Source organism: Peromyscus californicus, unplaced genomic scaffold, assembly GCF_007827085.1.
Source record: "Peromyscus californicus insignis strain IS unplaced genomic scaffold, ASM782708v3 Scaffold_4__1_contigs__length_199733344, whole genome shotgun sequence".
In the NCBI taxonomy this organism is placed as follows: domain Eukaryota; kingdom Metazoa; phylum Chordata; class Mammalia; order Rodentia; family Cricetidae; genus Peromyscus; species Peromyscus californicus.
This window is the reverse complement of record NW_026294562.1, coordinates 62,726,881-62,747,697: the sequence shown is the minus strand read 5'-3', so window position 1 is coordinate 62,747,697 and position 20,817 is coordinate 62,726,881. Positions and strand designations below refer to the sequence as shown.

Below are 20,817 nucleotides of genomic sequence, written 5' to 3'. Positions count from 1 at the left end.
GCACCGTGTGCAGAACACAGTGCTTACAGGTGACAGAGCAGTAAAGCATAAGCAGGTCCTGACTAAGGGATGTTCCACTCAGCCCACATATTCAAGAAGATGAGGTAGGTTCAGATGTCCCTGTTGATCCAAATCTACACAGGGAAAGTCTCTAGGTGGGATATCAAAAGTAAATAAAATATATATGGTTTCCCAACAGCATGATATGGACAATAAAAGACAAGAGGGTTCTATGATGGAAATATATTAACTCCTTCCCTTTCTGACAGCAGAGAATTTTCAGATGACCAAGTTTGGAAACAAGACTTTGAAGTGGTAAACTGTCGTGTTGTCTCAGGAGCCAACAGACACGGTTGTGAAACGGATACTCTCCATCATGATGTTGAGTCCCAACCAGACAATGGTGACAGAGTTTGTGCTGGAAGGGTTCTCAGAGCACACTGGACTACGGCTGCTCCTGATTGGCTGCTTCCTGTCCCTCTACACAACGGCTCTACTAGGCAACATTGTCATCATTGCTTTGGTCACCTCCAGCACTGGGCTCCACAGTCCCATGTACTTTTTCCTGTGCAACCTGGCCACCATGGATATTCTCTGCACCTCCTCGGTGCTACCCAAGGCACTGCTTGGCCTAGTATCTGATGAAAACACCATCTCCTTCAAGGGGTGCATGGCCCAGCTCTTCTTCCTTCTATGGTCTTTGTCTTCTGAGCTGCTGCTGCTCACAGTCATGGCCTATGACCGCTACATGGCCATCTGCCATCCCCTGCACTACAGCTCTAGGATGAGCCCACACCTGTGTGGGGCCCTAGCCATGGGTGTGTGGTCCATCTGTGCTCTGAATGCATCTGTCCACACTGGTCTGATGACAAGGCTGTCATTCTGTGGCCCCAAGGTCATCACCCACTTCTTCTGTGAGATCCCCCCACTCCTCCTCCTCTCCTGCAGCTCCACACGTATTAATAGTATCATGACTCTCGTGGCAGATGCCTTTTATGGAGGCATCAACTTCATCCTCACCTTACTCTCCTATGGTTGCATCATCGCCAGCATCCTGCACATGCGTTCTGCTGAGGGCAAGAGGAAGGCCTTTTCTACCTGCTCCTCCCACCTCATCGTGGTCTGTGTGTTCTACTCATCTGTGTTCTGTGCCTACATCAGTCCTGCTTCCAGCTACAGCCCAGAAAGAAGTAAAGTATCTTCAGTGCTATACTCAGTGCTCAGTCCAACCCTGAACCCCCTCATCTATACACTGAGGAACAAGGATGTCAAGCTCGCTCTGGGGAGACTCTTGCCCTCTTCCTCACATTAAGTGGAGATGTGCAGGCTGTTCTCCTGGCCTGGGCTCTCCCTACACATGCCCTCCTGAGAGCAGCCCTGTGGAGTGGGGTGTACCTATCATTGTTTTAGAAAAACATTCTCTGATGCAAGGACTGGACAACTGTACTTACTGTAACCTCAAAAACAACAACAACAAAATTCTGTAGATATAATGTAAACAAATACTCAAGCTTTATCTCCTAACTAGTACAAACCATTTCAAAAGCAAAGTTTATTTAAATGGAGATTCCATGTTCCTAGTCTGGAAAGTTTCAGTGGGTGATAATGGTGATAGTCACAAAACAAAGCCCTTTCCTCCAGTGCCGCCCTGTAAACAGCACAGGGCTTTGTTTCAGAACTCTGGCTTAGAATCTAAACTTCATAAGGAAACTTGAGGGGCGAGCATGGTCACAGTGTCCTGGGAAGACCAAAGTTGAGTGGTTCTCCATTTCACAGCCGCCTACTGAGCTGTGGAAGTCAAAGCTGGGCTGGAGAAAGCAGAAATCTGTGGAGCAGAGATTAAGTTTAAGCTTCAAAAATGAACTCACATTGATGAGTCCAGCTTGCTTATGACAATCGAACTCCTGGGAAAGATTAATTATTTCCAACAAAAAGTTTTGGGGAAACTAGATGAATGTTTACATGCCAAGGGTACAGTGAAAGTCTTACCCCACAGAGTAATTAAAAATCATAAAAAATAGATCACAAGCAAAAATGCTAGGGTAAAACTTTTTTCTACATCATATTCTTTCCCCTCCCCCCACAACTCCTCCAAGAGCCTACCTACCTACTTTCCTACTCACCCAACCTATCTCTGTCTCTGTTTTTCTCTGTCTCTCTGTCTCTCTCTCTGCCTCTCAAAGTACAAAAAACCCAAACCAGCAACATAAAACAATATCAAAACAAACCAAAAAGCACACACACACACACAAATGGAGTCTGTTTTGTGTTTACCAATTACTCCTGGATAAACTCTTAAAATTCTCTGATAGTAGAAAAGAGAAAGAGGAGAATAGGAAGGGAAAGGGAAGTGCATCTGGAGGAAGAGGAAGAGAAGTGCATCTGGAGGAAGAGGAAGACAGAAAGAGGAAGGGAAGTGCATCTGGAGGAAGAGGAAGAGGAAGACAGGAAGAGGAAGGGAAGAGCATCTGTAGGAAGAGGAAGGGAAGTGCATCTGAGACCACTGCTAAGATTCGGTGGGAAGACAACTCAGTGGAGAAAGGGCAGCATCTGCAGCAACTGCTGCTGAGATGATGCTGCATCCTTTTCAGACTGAACATTCTTCATCAGCTTACTCCTTATTCTTCTTAAATTCTGTACCACAGCAGGACTTGTGATACAAATCAGGTATGTTGTATGAGTTAGCTCTTCAACCTTGTGACCAAAATACCTTTTCAAAACATGTGCTCTGTCTCATGTTTTCAGAGGATTCAGTCCATGGACACTCAGCTCTTTGCTTTGTCTATCATGAGGCAGGGCTTTATGACACTGGGGACAGTGGGGGTGTCTTCCCATCATGGCAGCCCAGAACACATATTTAGAGGAGCACCTGTGCTCAACTGGCCTTCTCCTTTTCCCTTTAGCCCATGCTTTCTAGTCCCCAGCCCAGGAAATGCTGTTACCCACATAGAGAGTAGATCCCCTGCTTCAGTGAATTCTTTCTGGAAACACTCTCAACTGCATGGACAAATGTGTCCTCTGGTGAGCTCCTAGGTCAGTGGTTCTCAACCTGTGGGTCATGACCCCTATGAGAGTTGAACGACCTGGGGTCACTTAAGACCATCAGAAATATCAGATATTTACATTATGATTCATAGCAGTATCAAACTTACAGATATGAAGTAGCAATGAGAATAATTTTATGGTAAGGGTCACCCACAACATGAGGAACAATTGTATTAAAAGGTTGCAGTATTAGGAAGGTTGAGAACCACTGTCCTAGGTGATTCTGGATTCAATTATGGTGACAACAAATAGTAACATCTGTGAACCATTGGCCCGGGTCTAATTTGCCTGTGGATTTCTTTGACACTCTTTGCTTCATCTTTAAGTCATGTTTTGTGCCCTTTCTTCTATTATTAATTTCATGCCTGTGATTTAAGCTACAGCACAACTGATAATTCCGCCATCACAAGTATACAGATGGTCACAAACACACCTCATAGATACATTATTTGGGAATTCCTATCATGAGACATGCCTTATGTCATGTTAACATTACCTACAACATGCAACATAAAGCAGTGACCCTCCAGGAAATGTCAGGTCAGACAGAACAAACCTGGCACTGGGATCTAAGTCAACACTGTGACTAAGCAAACCACTGATATGGCACTGTGTCTAGGAAAGGGCTACTGTGCTGGTGTCTGTCTCCGGTCTCTGTATGTTGGATCAGGAGAAGTTCAGTAGGCATCAGCAGTTGTCAAGCTCAGCCTCTTATTCTTCTATAATGGAAATCCTTCCTTCAAGCTGGAATACAAACTATGCTCCAAGAATGTTATGAAATGCTAATAGGAAAGATGTAAAGAATCAAACTAGGGCCATGAGAGTCTACAGGAAGCATGGGCTGAGAGCAGAGATTCCTCACCCCCAGGACAACACAACAAGTGGCTGTTGAGACAGAAGTTCAAGTAGTTGAATTGTGTCTCACCAAAGAACTTACAGTCCATTCTTAATTAGCAGTGAGGTTTGATTCAATGAGTCACAGAAGTAGCTTAATGTTTAAGAGCACTGTGCTTATACTTAAACACACTTGAATGTGTTAGATATGTGAAAATGCATGAGTTAATTAAAATGTATTTTAAAAGAGACAAATCCAGTAGAAACTGAGGTTTTCTTTATACATAGACTTGGACATGTGGTCCAAGGTGATGTCTTAGCCTATCCAATCTATAGTCAGGGAATGCATAAATGAAGTCTCTTACAGATGATTCCAGTGTTCCTCTCTAATCTTACAGTCTATAAGGGGAATATAGTTTTATGAGGGATGTTTTGAATTCCTCACTTCTCAGGCTGTAAATGAGAAGACTGAGATATGGGGTCATGGTGGTATACAAAACGATTATGGCCTTGTCCAGGAACCAGTAGATCCCACCGTGGGCTGAACACAGGTGCAGGATACTATGGAGCAAAGCAGGGTGATCACCCCCAGGTGGGCAGAGCAGCTAGAGAAAGCACACTTCTTGCCCTCAGCTGAGCAGATGTGCAGGATGCTAGTGATGAGGAAGCCATAGGACAACATGGTCAGTAAGAAGTTTAGGACGCTAAGGAACATGTCTGACTTTCATGACATTGTTGACGAAGGTGGGGCTACAGGGTGGCAACAATATCAGTGGGATCTCACAGATAAAGTGTGAGCTCAGACTGGAGTCACAGAAGGACAGCGTCAAAATGAAGCAGGTGAGCAACAGTAGTTGAGAGCCCCCCTGAACCACACAAAAGTTACCAGGGCCACACAGGCCCATCAATTAATGAGGGAGCTGTAGTCCAAAGGTCAGCAAATGGCTAGGCAGAGGCTGGAGGCCATGGCAGGGAAGAGGAGTAGCTCAATACTCAGGATCCAGGTAAAGACAAATATTTGGGTGAAGAAACTCCTGAAAGAAATGGTGCTCTTGGCTACCAGGCTCTGCAGGACCTAGGGCAGGATCACTGACATGTAGATCACATGGAGCTGGGCAGGGTTGACCAGGAAGAAGTACATGTTAGTGTGGAGGTTGAGGCTGTAGTGGATAGTCATGGCTAATAGGCCATTGCCAACCATCACCACCATAAACACAGGACAGAAATGGCAGAATATGGTGGCCTGGGACAAGAGTTAATCCAGAAAACTTTGTAGGACCAACACATTACAGTGGACTGCTACTCAAGAGCCATATCTGACACTGTTATCTAGGCCAAGGGTAGGAATCTCACCATGGGCCATCTCTGCAAGAAGTAGGGAACATTCTTCTTTCTTTTTCTTTTTTTAGTAATAAAATTGTTCACTTATTTTTCATACGGACCACAGTTTCCCCTCCCTCCTCTCTTCCTGTTCCCTTCCCCCACCTCCCATCTACCACCACCACCCCCATCCACTCCTCCTCCATCTCCGTTCAGAAAGGGGCAGGCCTCCTGTGGGAATCGACAAAGCATGGTACATCAAGTTGAGGCAGGACCAAGCTCCTCCCCGTGCATTAAGGCTGGGCATGACAACTCAGCATGGGGAATAGGTTCCCAAAAGCTAGCTTAACTTTGAGATTTCATATTAACTGTGGGGCGTTTACCCAACCACCCCCACAGTTCCCCAGAGTTTTCTTGAGTGCGAGCAGCAGGAAATATTAGATAGAAGGATTTATTGCGGAGAATACCGTGGAGATAAACAGATAGAAAATAAAGGATAGCCTCGAGAGGGCCTGGAACCTATTCCAATGGGCCCCGACTGTCTCTGCCCCAGGGTTTTTATTGAGACGCCAAGGGGTGGAGCAAAAGACCTCCTCCCCCAGCACAGCCAAGTGCAGACCATCTCAGACACCTGCACTCAGGCCCGTGGTCCTAATCATCCTCTATGCGGACCTGCTGGGTAAAGCCACGAGGAACCCAAGAATGGGCTCCCACAGGTCCCCCTTTCTTAATATATAAAAAATAACTATTAATGGCTTACAGCAATCTTCATAGCTGTTACACCTCCCAGTATGGGAGTAGAGGATGATAAAGATGGCATTTCTCTTTTGAATTAGGTCTAAAGTGACTACAGCAGTCTTAGCTGCCTCAAGCCCTTTCTAAGCCAAAAACTCTTAAGGCGACTACAAACTTAAAGAATCCCTTAGCTTCATCATTACCATTAACAGGTTAACATAAATATTGCTATACATAGTCACAATTCTCTGAATCTTACAACTCAAAGCAAACTCTTAACAGAACCATTTAAATTAGCATATATGGTGCTATATATAGTTAACAATTTTCTCCGTCTTACAACTTTAACTCAATCATTTGAATTTTCTTGCTAACAGAACATAGGAAAAACTTCGATGTATTCACATCAAACTTAAATATTCCTTAACTCCACAAATCCAGGGTGCATTAATATCAATAGGGTAAATATAATTTCTGCAAACATAATTCAACCTCATAACTCCTTTTTTTATAATTTTTTAAACAAAATCTCAAACCTAATTAGAAGAACCCAAACTCATATAATTCCTACAAACCCATATTGAAAAGCAATCTTCTCTATCTAACCATTAACACTTTGAAAACTTAGCAAAACATCCAAAAGCAGTTTCTTAATAAAACTCTTCTTAATAAAACTTTAAAAGTAGTCTCTTAATATACCCCATTTGCATTTCTTACTAACAAAACATGACATTAATCCACTCAAACAATTTTTGAAATTAAATAGACTAAGGAATATTAACTCTCCCCCTTTTCTTTATAATTTAAGCAAAATCTCAAGCCTAGTTAGAAAACCCAAACTTTTCCATTTAAACAGTTCCATTTATAACACAAAACCAGTTCTGTAAGTAATTTCATTTTTACATAAACAGTTCCACAAAACAATTCATGAATCACCAATTAATAAAGCATATATGCATACACAAAACTGCATCTTGATTCTAGGTAGAAATAATAAATTTCTTCATTTAAACAGTTCCATTTTTAACCCAATTCCAGAAAACAGTTCCTAGGTCATTACTATAAGTAAACTCAAAATTGTCCCCAATGAAATCTCTATTGTTTATTTCATTTCTTAAGTCTTAAAATTCAAACGATAAATTCTGGTACTAGCCTTCCAAATATGAGAAATCCATAACCAAAATCTTTTTGTAGTTTTATCTCATTTTAAGTTCAAAAAATTCAAACAAATAAATTCTGGTATTAGGCTTTCACTTCAAAATATGAAGAGACGTTTTTCAACCAAAACGTTTTTGCAGTTAACAATTTTTGTTCAAACAAGCATCTCTGAACTTATTCTCAAGCCAGAGACCTTTTTAGATACAGTAGTATTCTAAACCGCACCGTTTTTGATGTTAGCTCAGGTTTTTCTGTGTTGAGTGGATTTTCCACAGATCTCAGCTGCGGATGCCTTGTGCTGGCTCTGGAGTCTGCCCTTCTTTGCTTCTTAGCGGCTTCTGGAACTTTTGAAAACCGCTCAGACTGCCTACTTTGCAGTCTGCTAGGACACTACCTTCTGTGTCTCAGGTTCTTTCACCATATACATTAATAGACTCACACTTAACATTTACACTTTTTCACAAACTCACATATAACATTTTTTGCCTTGCAAAGCATTTAGACTCACATTCAACGTTTACACTTTTTTACAAACTCACATAACATCTACTTATTTATACTCCTTAAGGAAACTCTAGCTTATTACTTATATACTTATATTCATTCCATCTTATTTCTTATTTAAACTTACATATACAACTAGCATCTTTACTTCTTACAAGCTTATTACTACATGTCTTAAGACTACCTTAGATATTTCTTGCAAGCTTATATTCTTAAAGGAACTCTATAGATCTATTTTACAAACTTATACAGGGCTACCATTAGCATATATTTAACTTAGCAAACACCTAAAGATTTCTTTAACACAGATCTAACAAGACAGAATAATTTCTACAAACTCACATCTTATTTTCATCTTTTTCTATTTCTTACTCTTAATTATTATCACTATCTCTATTAGAAAGATTCTCTTAACTAGACAGGAAGTACGTACATCATTTCTAAAGTTTAGAGTTAATAGTCAGCTTTGTTATAAAGCACTGGGATTTAGTGAGTGTTGTTGTTATAGAATTGTGATAGTTGTTGCTAGGGGACTGTAACCTTCCCAGGATGACGCCACACTCCAAAGTTGCCAGTTCTCTCAGCCATTCCAAACTGGCAGAGAGGCACTGTCAGCGGTAGACAGTTTTTAACTAGAGGCTGTCCCTTCACCCAAATTCATAATAGCTCCCCTAAGTGCTTCAATTCAGAAAAGTGTTTCTATTACAGCAGTACTTTTGGTTTGTTCTACTGAAAAACTTCTGAGGGTGAAATTACCGTATTTAGCTGCTGTAAAGCTTTTCGCCAAATACTGCACAGCTATTAGGTGATATAAAGTATTTTTCTAAAGGAGCTAGTAAAGCCACAAGTGGCACAGCTCCGAACTGTATTTAGTATTTTCACTTTATTAGCTTTAACTCCTGATGTTATTAGCAGCTGTAATATTTAGCATTGATTTTTTATAAGGAACTTTCAGGTGAAGCAACTCTTGTAAGACAGCTAGATTTTCTGAAGTTTGTTTCCCATGTATAAAGCAGTCATTTCTTTTTGAATGCCTGTTTGTCTCCTTATTAGATTTGCAAAGGAATTACTCATTGCAGGCAGTTTGTTCAAAAGGCAAAGAACTTTTTTAATTTCAACATAAGTTTCTTCATATCTAAGACAACGTTCAGTGTATAAACTGCTCTCTTGCTTTCTTAAGGATTTTAAAGTGGCTTGTTTGCTCTTAAAGGTAGCTTTTTGTCTTCCAACTACTGCAAACACAGCTATTAGGGTAAATAAGGCATTTTACCAACGGAGCCCCAAACCGCCAAGCACCTAGTTCCGTATCCTTTCAATTTTTCATTGGAACTGACACTTAAACTCTTAGACGATTTTCCTCCTTATTCTTTTAAAAGCTGTATTTTAAGTTTACCAGGAACGTATTTTCAAGCTGACAAACGTGTTTCAGGGCAATGTCGCCATCTTTAGCGGAAAAACTACATTTCCCAGAATGCATTTCCCTTATATCAGTCCATAATATCATCAGTCCTTTAAATCAGTCCTTTATATCATTTCCCTTATATCAGTCATTTCCCATAGTTTTTTTTGGGTCTGAGAGTCAACTGGTTCTTTTACACCAGACTTGCTTACAAATTCTTGCCCGGGAGATTTGAACAAAGTTTTTTGCTTTTGCAACCAGAGATTTGGACAAGCATTTTACATTTTCAGCTTTGGGACATTGGGAGGTTTCTGGTCTCTCAGCTGGCTTCAACAGGTGTCTCTCCTTCATTTGACACTGGCCCCCAAATCAGAACTGCACCTGCCTTGTTAGCGCACATTGAGGTGGGCAATTTCTGATAGCAACTTTCCTCGGGGCTTGTGTTTGTCTTAGCCAGTCAGTGAAAAACAAGCATTTACAACAGAGCTTTTCCATAGCTCCTTCAGAGAGATTTTCCCACTGATCTGTTTCATTTTGCTTGTTCCTTCCCCAGATGCAGAGCTTCAGGTATCTGTCTGCAGCTCTGTACCTCTGCTAGCTGCCTTTGGAGGTAGGGGCTTTTTTTCTCCCCCCGAATCTGCCTCAAATTCTAGCAGCTTTTTCAGGTCACATATTTTCTGGGGAGGATTATGTCCCTTCTGTTTCTTCGGAGTCTTTTTCCCAGACAGTTCCCAGTTTGGTCTCAGTTTGTCCCCTCTACCCCAGAAACAGTTTCCGACACTACAGTGGCGGCTTTTCCTGGTACTGAAGGTAGGGGCTTTTTGTCCGTTTGTTTTCGGGGTCTGTGTGGTTTACGTATAGACTGAAAATCTAACAAGGGAGGTTTTTGCCATCTCTAAACTCCCATTAGGACAGTTGTTTTGTCTCATCAGGCCTTCACCTGGCCCAGTCCCCCAGTGGGTTGCATTTGCTTGTCTGTGTGCTCAAGGACAGAGCTTATGGCAGAGGCAATCACCCCTTAGGGCTACACTCCCCCTCATCTCATGGGAGTCAGTGGAAACAAAGCTTTTCTCAAAGAGGTACTTTCTCTGACAGAAAAGAAAGCTTTGCTCTTGGATAGTTCTGTTCTGCCCTGGCTGGGCTCTTTCCCCAGACAGCGTTCTGACTCAGCAGCACAACTGCTTCAGACACAGTTCAGCTTTACTGTTTTCCCAGAAAGGTCCTTACTTTGATAGAAAAGCTTTTTTGTCAGATTTCTTTTTTTTAGCTGTGGACCTATCAACCCGGGACTTGTAGGAAAGTGGACAACTGTGCTGTTCCCACTGGCTTTAGCTTTGGTTGTTCATTAGCAATCTTCCCCTGGGTCCTGCACCTTCCTGCCTCAGCTCTGTGCTCCAGGAAGTTTACCACTGCAGGAACCCTAGTATCCCTGAAATGCACTCCAACTCAGAGACGCTGGCCAGTCGCCTCTGGGTTTTTGGTCAGAAGTGAGGATACAATGCTAACAGTTTGCATGCTTCAGGGGATCTTTGCATTAGGACAATTAGGAGCACCTTTTCATTCTGAAATGCTCACTCAGAAACAGAACCCTTGTTGCCTCAGCTGGGCATAACTGAAAAGCTTGGCTTTTTTACTTTTCTCAGGTAGAGTTTCAGGCCCTTTTGGGCTCTCTGTAGCTCTTTCCCCACACTCTCCCAAGCGTTTCCCTCAGGGTACTCTGACCCACTGTCTTTTACTAGCTTGAAGAGACAGAGCTTAGAAGAGGTTTTTAGGAACTTGTCCCTGCCTCCTGCATTGCAGGGAGGATTTTTAAAGCTTGAAAGAACTTGGAGAGGTTTTGCTGTCTTAAGAGGTTTGTTTTCCCTTTGAGCTAATCACAGGTGGTCCCCATACTAATATCTTCAGGTGATTCTAATTTTTGTCCTTCTGAGAGAGTGAGTTCTGAAAGGCTTTAGTTTTTAAGTTTGAGAGCTTTTAGTTTGAGAAAGATTAAGGCTTTTTTAGAGAGATTTTTTTCCCCAAATTTTCCAAGAAAAGCTTTATAGTTTGAAAGATTTTTTTTTCTTCCCAAAAGAGAGAGACCAACTTTTCCCAAAACTTTCCAACTTTAAACTTTGGCTTTTTACACCCCCATTTTTGCCTCAGGGAGAAATCACTTTCTCCTGCTACTTGGACTTAGCATTTCAGCTGTCCCCAGGACAAAAGCTTCCATAGGAAACTTTTTCTTCCCCATAAGCTCAGAGAAGAGCTTTTTTACTACCCGTAAAGCCCAAAGAAAGTTTTTCCCAGTTTGTGTTTATAGCCCCTCAATGTTAGAAAATTGTAGAGTTTTTCTGTCTAGTTGCCTTATTTTTTCCTACATGATCTTACACTTGTAAGTTTTTCCTACACTATATTACTACCCTATACCTTATACTTATTTTTCGCAGATAGAAATTGAGAAAGGGATAGAAGATAGAAAATTTTGACAGAAGAGAATTTCGCTGCAGCATCGGACATCCTTCCAGTCCGCTTTCCTTTTCTCTCGAGGATAAAACCCCTGCCTCTCAATATATATAAAAAATATATATTTTCCATAACACCGGCATGCCTTATCCACTGGCAGGGCTGAACTCAGCACTTTCGCCAAAAACTCTGTAATAAAACTATTATTTTCCCTTATCTTTAGTCCCTATTACTTTGTCTTTAGTCCCTGTTCATTTGTCTTTAGTCCCCCCTTTTTTTAGTCCCCCTTTTTTTCTTTAGTCCCCCTTTTTTTTTCTTTAGTCCCTGTTCATGGCGCCATTCTGTGGGGCGTTTACCCAACCACCCCCACAGTTCCCCAGAGTTTTCTTGAGTCAGAGCAGCAGGAAATATTAGATAGAAGGATTTATTGCGGAGAATCTTGCAGAGATAAACAGATAGAAAATAAAGGATAGCCTCGAGAGGGCCTGGAACCTATTCCAACGGCCCCCGACTGTCTCTGCCCCAGGGTTTTTATAGAGACGCCAAGGGGTGGAGCAAAGGACCTCCTCCCCCAGCACAGCCAAGTGCAGACCATCTCAGACACCTGCACTCAGGCCCGTGGTCCTAATCATCCTCTATGCGGACCTGCTGGGTAAAGCCACGAGGAACCCAAGAATGGGCTCCCACAATTAACTTCAGTCAGAATGTCTAAGATCAATAAAACAAATGAAAGTGTGTGGTAGCAAGAATACAGGATAAAAGGAACATTCATCCATTTCCGGTGAGAGTAAAAACTCATATGGAAGCCACTATGGAAATCAGTGCGGTGGCTCCTCAGGAAGGTCAAGGTTCAGCTTACCATTTGGGGCATATACCCAAAGGACTCTACATTCTACTACAGAGACACTTGCTCATCCATGTCCATTGCTGCTTTAGTCATAAATTCCACAAATTTGAGACACTCTAGGCACTGTCAATGGGTGAATGGATTTTTTAAAGTGGTATATTTACACAATGAAATGTTTTCAGGTGTTAAAAACTTTGAAATCGCCGGGCGGTGGTGGCGCACGCCTTTAATCCCAGCACTCGGGAGGCAGAGGCAGGCGGATCTCTGTGAGTTCGAGGCCAGCCTGGACTACCAAGTGAGTTCCAGGAAAGGCGCAAAGCTACACAGAGAAACCCTGTCTCGAAAAACCAAAAAAAAAAAAAAAAAAAAAAAAAAAAACTTTGAAATCATGAAATTTGCAGGTAAAGAATGGAGCTAGAAAAAAAATTTCCTGATTGTTGTAGAAATTTAGCAGAGTCACTATATCTGAGGTAGACATTAGAACGAATAGTTTTCACTGTATCTAGAGTAGACATTAGAATGAACTGTTTCACTGTATCTAGGGTAAACATTAGAGTGAATACCTGTTTTCTAGAAGCAATTTGACCTGAAGAATCATTGTGGAAAACAGTAAAGAATCTTTGTGGAAAACAGTGATTGTTTTCAGTGATTTGTAGAATTGTTTTTCTGAAGGGGTGTTGCAGCCTTCACATGACTTTGGTCACAAGATGCCTCTGGCACACCTGAAGCTCTTGGATTATTGTGTACTGCAAATGGCACACAATAAAGGACTAAGATCACGTGGGCATATGATGCTTAGAGAGACATCTGAATTAGAATAAGGGTCTTTGGTATGAGGAAATACTTTACCCAAAAAACAACTTTGTGTATAATTAAATATGCCTTTGTATGGCTATTTGGGGTCCAGTTGGTCAGAGGCTGGACCTTCCTGCTGCCATATAGGCCTTAAAATTTCATTTTGGAGTGACCTCTTTCTTCAACCGAACCACACAACACAGAACACCCCACACCTGAGTACAGTGACCCAAGTTCCAAAAGACAAATAAGGTAAGTGTTCACTTAAACGTCGGTGTTGGCTGTTAAGTCTTTGATAAGGAAGCTGCAATCCATACAACCCCCAAAATCACACAGAGTAAGGGACTAGGGGGAGGACATGAACTCCCGAGGAAGGAGGGATAGAATCTATAGTTAAGGAGGGAGAATGGAATAGTGTGATAAAACAGAGGGAGGGAGGGAATGTGTGGGATGAGGGAGGGAATGCAGGGTGGGACAGCTAACACTAAGGGCCATTTGAGCAGTCATATGGAAACCTACTACAGTAGACACATCTTAAAATACATACATATATTAAAGAAATCTAAATGGAATCACCAAATAATAGGAGATACAAAGGCCCAATTAGACATCTCTTGCAACCATATGAAAGCTCCAGTGCCAGAAATGGGTTACATCTCATTGAGGCCCCAAAAAGGGCCCACAGGAATCCCCTAACATCTCAGGCTGTTGTCAAGGCTACTGGTTGCTCTCCACAAACTGATTGTAAAACTCTGTCTCCGAAAACAGCACCTACATAACTCATTGAATACAGAGCTAGTGCCCAACAAGAGCCTTCACCCCAGCTGATTAGTATTCATGGTGCCAGAAGATACTCTGCACACCACCAGAAGAAAGAGGCAAACACCAAGCCCACCACAAGGGCTTCAGTCTGCTGCAGCAACCCCCTTGCACGGTAAACTGTTGCATCAGTGGCACAAAAGTTTTAGGAGTAACCAATCAATATCTAATTAGATTTGAAGTCCCACTCCATGAAATGCAACCCATGCCTGATGCTGCTTAGCTGGCCAAGAACCTGAGAACAGGCATAGCACACAGTTCTGCTAAAGATGAGTAGACACAAAATGACTCCTAATGACATTCTGCTGTACTCATAGGTCAGTGTCTCACTCAGTCATCACCACAGAAGCTCCCTGCTGCAGTATTATGGGAACAAATACAGAGGCCCACAACAGAACAATGTGCAAATAGTGAGAGACCTAGAACACTCAGGGAAGAATCATCCTCAACAATAGTCTCACTGGGTATATAAACCCCATTTAACTGTTAGCCACATGCCCAGCAGTAGATAGAAAAACAAAAAACAAACTCAATAGTTTTTTAGACGAGCCCCAGCCCATGCTATTTGGTGGAGGAAGGACAGCAGAGGCCAGGAAGGAAGACAGCCAGAGCCCCAGGCCTGCTGGCACCTGGTGTGGCTGCTGGGCACCACTGGATGAGTAAGTTGCTGTGGGATGGTCTGTATGTCAAGTGTGTTGCTGATTGGTCAATAAATAAATCACTGATTGGCCAGTGGCCAGGCAGGAAGTATAGGCGGGACAAGGAGGAGAATAAAGCTGGGAAGTGGAAGGCTGAGGCAGAGAGACACTGCCAGCCGCCACGATGACAAACAGCATGTGAAGATGCCGGTAAGCCACGAGCCATGTGGCAAGGTATAGATTAATGGAAATGGATTAATTTAAGCTGTAAGAACAGTTAGCAAGAAGCCTGCCACGGCCATACAGTTTGTAACCAATATAAGTCTCTGTGTTTACTTGGTCGAGTCTGAGTGGCTGTGGGACTGGCGGGTGAGAGAGATTTGTCCTGACTGTGGGCCAGGCAGGAAAACTCTAGCTACAGTAAGTGCTTGGAGAGACTGAAGAGTAAGACAAGAGGAGTAGTTCGTGTGCTGTGGTGAGAGCTGTAGAAACAATGGTGGTGAGGAACAGGCTGATGTGAGCGGCCTACATTGCCACCTGAGGCCATGTGGTGTCCAGGCCCGTGCTGTGGCCAAGGGCCATGACTGGGTCCGTGGTTCTATAGCAGCCAGGGTTCATGTTGGTGTCCCTGTCATGTAGTGCCACCAAAAGCGGTGCAGATGCCTATGGTCTGGGCTGCTTCCTGAAGCCATGTTGATGTCTGAGGATGGTACAAAGCTGGCCCTGCCCCTCACCAACCACCACAGGGTGGCACTGATACAATGTGGGCAATGGGAGAGCTGGCCCTGGTGGCATGGACGAGGTAGAGATGGACCCACACCTTGCCAGCCACAGAACTCAGGAGAACTGGTCCTGCCCCTCACCAGCCACCACATGGCAGTGGCCTGGGCACCCAAGAACTGGTAGAACCATAACTACAGGATCGCCATGACTTAGGGCAACAGCAGGATAGCAGAGAGGAATCTCAGTGAGGGGCCAGTATAGCTGGTGTAGCAGAAGTCAGAGGCCTTGAACCTGACCAACAACTCATTACAATGAACATTTGCAAGCAAAGCTGTTTGGGCAAAAGGGTCTACTTTGAGTGGCTCCCAATGTCACTACTATGAACGAATATGTAGAGGAAAAGGAAGGAAAGAGGGAGAGGTGAAGTGGTACGCACACCATAACTGAACACAGACAGCTGTGATGGGTGCGAGGGAATGCTGCTGGGAACACTTTGGAAATCAGGATGGCAGTTTCTCAGAAAATTGAGAATCAATCTACCTCAAGACTCAGCTATACCACTCTTGGGCACGTACTCAAGGAATGCTCAATCTTACCACAAGGACACATACTCAACAATGTTCATAGCAGTATTATTCGTAATAGCCAGAACCTGGAAACAACCTAGATGCCCCTCAACTGAAGAGTGGATAAAGAAAATGTGGTACATATACACAATGGAGTACTACTCAGCAATAAAAAACAATGAAATCATGAAATTCACAGGCAAATGGATGGAACTAGAAAATATCATCTTGAGTGAGGTAACCCAGACTCAGAAGGACAAACATGGTATGTACTTACTCATAAGTGGATACTAGGTGTAAAGCAAAGGATAACCAGACTACAACCCACAGCTCCAGAGAAGCTAGCTAACAAGGAGGACCCTAAGAGGGACACATAGATCACCCAGCGAAGGAGAAATAGATGAGAACTACATGAGCAAACTGGGGGTGAGTTGTGGGGGGGCGAGTAATGGAGTGCAAGGGATGGGGGATGAGAACATAAGGGAATGGGAGGTTTGAGCTGGAACAGGGACAGAGTGGAAGAGCAAGGAAAGAGATACCATGATAAATGAAGACATCATGGGAACAGGGAGAAACAGAGTGCTAGGGAAGTTCCCAGGAATCCACAAAGATGACCTCACCTTAGACTACTAGCAATAGTCAAGAGGGTGCCTGGACTGGTCTACTCCAGTAACCAGATTAGTGAATACCCTAACTGTCATCACAGAGCCTTCATCCAGTGACTGATGGAAGCAGATATAGAGATCCACAGCCGGGCACCAGGCCAAGCTCCAGGAATCCAATTGATGAGAGAGAGGAGGGATTCTATGAGCAAGGGACATCAAGATCATGATGGGAAAATGTACAGAGATGGCCAGTCAAGCTAATGGAAACCCATGAACTGTGGACCCTATGATACTGGACTAGGCACTCTAGATTGGCGAGACAGTTGTTTAGCTTGAACTGTTTAGGGGGCCCCCAGGCAGTGGGATCAGAATCCATCCCTGGTGTATGAGCAGGCTTTTTGGAGCCTAGTGCCTACGGTGGGACACTGTGCAGCCTTGGTGCAGAAGGGAGGGCCTCGGACCTGCCTCAAGTGAATGTCAGGCTCTGCTGACTCCCCATGGGAGACTTTGCCTTGGAGGGGGTGGGAATGGGGGATGGATTGGGGGGAGAAGCCTGGGGGGTTGGAGGAAAGAGGAGAGGAGGATCTGTGGTTGGTATGTAAAATGACTAGAAAATTTCTTAATAAAAAAAGAAGACCCCCCTCACCTTCCCCCCAGCCGGAGGGAGGAGAACAAGGGAATCCATGGCTGATATGTAGAACTGAATTGTATTGCAAAATAAAAATAAAAATTAAAAAAAATTAAAAAAAATTTTAAAAAGAAGAAAAAAATAATTCCCATCTAATAATGATGACATATATTTACAATAATGATGTCATACCATTCCAATCATTATGTAATAAATTTAAAGTGACAATCTTTAAAAAAGAGGTCAGGCAGTGGTGGCACACACCTTTAATCCCAGCACTAGGGAGGCAGAGGCAGGCAGATCTCTGTGAGTTTGAGGCCAGCCTGGTCTACAGAGCAAGATCTGGTCTACAGAGTGAGATCCAGGACAGGCACCAAAGCTACATGGAGAAACCCTGTCTGGAAAAAGAAAAGAAAGAAAAGAAAAGAAAAAAAAGCAGGTTATTACCAAGAGGAGCCAGCTAGGTGTAGCTAGAGAGTTTTGTCCTGCCAAGCCCCGGCAGTCCGACAGCCCACTTATAAAATAAACACACAGACGCTTAATTATTTACAAACTGTATGGCCATGGCAGGCTTGTTGTTAACTGTTCTTATATCTTAAATTAACCCATTTCTATAAATCTATACCTTGCCACGTGACTCGTGGCTTACCGGCATCTTCACATGCTGCTTGTCATGGTGGCGGCTGGCAGTGCCTCTCTCTCTGCCTTTCTGTTCCCTCAATTCTCCTCTCTGTTAGTCCTGCCTATACTTCCTGCCTGGCTACTGGCCAATCAGTGTTTTATTTATCAATCAATCAGAGCAACACATTTGACATACAGAACATCCCACAGCAGCTATGTGTTTTTTGTTTGTTTTCTGGGTTTTTTATTTTAATTTTTTTGTGGGGGAGGTTACACAGGTAGAGGGCAGACATGGAAGTACTGGGAAATGAGTAGGATTGGGGTGTATGATGTGAAATTCTCAAAGAATCAATAAGAAAAATTTGATTAAAAAAATATTTTAGGAGACTTTTTCTCTCATATTTCTTTGTTTGGTTGTTTTTGTCTTGCTGACCTTTTGCTTGTATACTATGGTTTCTGATTTTGTGTTTTTATAGGTTTTTGGGTTTGTGTGTTTGTTTCTTTCATTTGATCATTTTCAGTTGGTTGGTTTGTTATTTTGTTTGCTTTTATGTTTATTTGTCTTCTAAAGACAGAGAGGAAGAAAGGACACGGAATTGAGTGAGTAGGGAGGACCTGGGAGGAGTTTGTGGAGGGGAAACCATGATCAGAATACACTGTATTAAAAAAAATACTTTTCAATTAAAAATTGTAATTAAATTGGTTTTATTTAGATTTTCTTTTATGACCTGGTGAAATATAAAACTTTGAATAACATTTTTATCTTTACATTTTTGAGATTATACTTTGATTATAATATTTCTGCCCACCCTTTCTCCCCCAAAACCATTCCATATGTCCCTCACCCATTCTTCTTCAAATTTATGACCCTTTTTATTTAATAATTGTTATTGCATCCCTATGAGTATATGTATATTCATAAATATTCATAAATATAAACTGTTTGGTCTGTATAATGCTACCTGTATATATAGTCTCAGAGATGAATAAATATTTTAAATGCTTATAAATGCAGCAAACAGAATGAAAGTGCTGAAGTGACGTTAATTCATAACAATATATTGAAAGGCTTGACTGTCAAAAGAGGAGGGAGAGGCACATAAAGTACAAGGTACTTAGAATAAACCCATTGCGTATGTGTCCGATTCAGATAAGCACTCTCAGCAGAATAGAGGAGTCAATTTCTATCATGGTGGGACCTTCTGCACAGGGCATGAGAATCCCAGTGACACTCTGGGAGATGCATGCAGAGTGTTGGTTAAGGGAGAGTATGAATGATGAACTGTTCCTGCCCACAGTATGTAACTCCCCTGACCTTTGTCCTCCACACAAGTCTGCAGGGAGCTTGGGTCATGAAGCCACAAGTCTCCTTTAATTGATCCTCAGAGCTTTCTCCTTCAGTTTCTATCCCAGGAGGCACCAGGACAAGCACCTGACCCTGGTCTCAGAAAATCATAGATATTTCTGAAGACCAATGACCTCTACACAAAGGAAGACAGAGCTTCAAAGGGACACTAAAGAGTTGGTGCTTATAAGATAGGAGAATCTGTGGTCAGTAATGTGATCCTTGGTGGAAGCCATCTGTCACCTGAATTCACTATGACATGGAAAGGTGAGTGAAACCTGAAATTCCATTGTGTGACTTTTCTGGTTAACAGTGGAGATCCAAAGCAAAAGTCTCACTATAAGAGTGACATTTGTCCTACTTTTTTAATGTTAGCACAGATGGACACCAACTCATGTTACCAATGAGTCCTGAGATTGAAAAAGAGTTCTGGGTCAGAGAACAGATTATGATAGAAAGATTTAGTTTCATGCTCCACTGTATAAGCAGCAGAATGTTCTAGCTTCTAATCATGATCAGATAGTTTATTCATGTCTGTTATTTTTGCCTTATGTTCAAAACTGGGCTTACTCTCATGACCCACAGTGCTCACACTAATTTAGAATTGAAAACCAGCAAATTTAGAAGAATCTAAGATCTATATTGATGACTAGAAAGGACTTGAATATTGTCTTGTTTGACCATGACATCCACAGAACATGGTGAAAAAATGTCACAGAGAGATTTTCATACCCCGTTGTCCAGAGTCCACTGTTGAGGTACAGAAAAGACCTTCCTTCATCTTCCATGGAGTTAAAAATACCAATTCAGCCCTGCTGGTGTTAGCCTTGCCTTGTCTGCTACAGACCAGGGCTAACATGACTGGGAGTCACCTAAAGAAACAATTACAGCTGTCTAAATATAAGTATCAAGAAAAATGGTCAAACAAAGAGGAGGAGGACTGTGATAACAGGGCTGTAAGTGTACATGCTCCCTCTACCAATTTTTCTGGACAGACCGTGGGATCTGCAGACACTCCAGTTTGTGACCATGGTGAGGATCCTCAGCTGCTTTGCTCCTGGTTGAGGCTCAGTTTCTGAAGGTTTTCAAGTCAGCCTTGCTGAGATCCAGCTTACATGTAGACATGAGGGTCTGTTGTGAATTTGCTTACCATAATCTCCTCACCTGGATACTAGGTCCTCCCATGTCCACTTATGCACAAATGGGCACACTAGCAATCAAAACTAAATTCACAAAAGACCAGGATGGAATTATAGAAAGAAAGCTTGGGCAGACCAAGCTCATCTCTCTGCTTCACAGTGTGCATGTGTGAGCGGTTGAGAAATATTTGTTAACTTTTCCTTCTGTATAGCAGTATCACATCTGAGTAAAATAATATTGTCTGCTAGGCCAATAGGAATGAAAGGCATCAAAATATTGCTTGTTAAACACAGTGTATATGGTAAGACTCACTGTTGACCTGTGGTTTTCCAGAAATGTCATTTTCCTCTCTGTCATGCATGCAAAGTATCCCACAGAAAATCTCTGCATTTGGCTGTTGGATACCCCAGTACATGGCATGCCCCAGGTGGCTAGTCCAGCCAAAATGGCACTCATTATCCACTAAAGTGAGTTCCTACCAACCTCTTCTCTCTTTAGTTTATCTTCTTTTTTTAATTTTCTATTTTATAATTTAATTTAATTTTACATATCAGCCATGGAATCCCCTGTCCTTCCCCCTCCCACCCCCCCATTCCCATCTCCTCCAGGGCAAAGACTTCCCTGGGGATTCAGTTCAACCTGGTAGATTC

General features: G+C 42.5%; 1 protein-coding gene and 1 pseudogene across 1 annotated transcript; one reads left to right on the top strand and one right to left on the bottom strand.

The window, feature by feature from the left end:
• Positions 1-358: 358 nt before the first annotated feature.
• LOC128094451 (olfactory receptor 13A1-like) lies at positions 359-1,312 on the top strand. Its single transcript, XM_052712846.1, has one exon. The coding sequence runs from the start codon at positions 377-379 to the stop codon at positions 1,310-1,312; it is 936 nt and encodes a 311-aa protein (XP_052568806.1). The 5' UTR covers positions 359-376.
• Positions 1,313-4,271: 2,959 nt separating this feature from the next.
• Positions 4,272-20,212, bottom strand: LOC128123818 (olfactory receptor 13G1-like; annotated as a pseudogene).
• Positions 20,213-20,817: the final 605 nt, after the last annotated feature.

What these genes read in the sequence shown, in the direction of transcription:
- LOC128094451 (XM_052712846.1), top strand. Translation starts at nt 377, where the DNA reads ATGATGTTGAGTCCCAACCAGACAATGGTGACAGAGTTTGTGCTGGAA.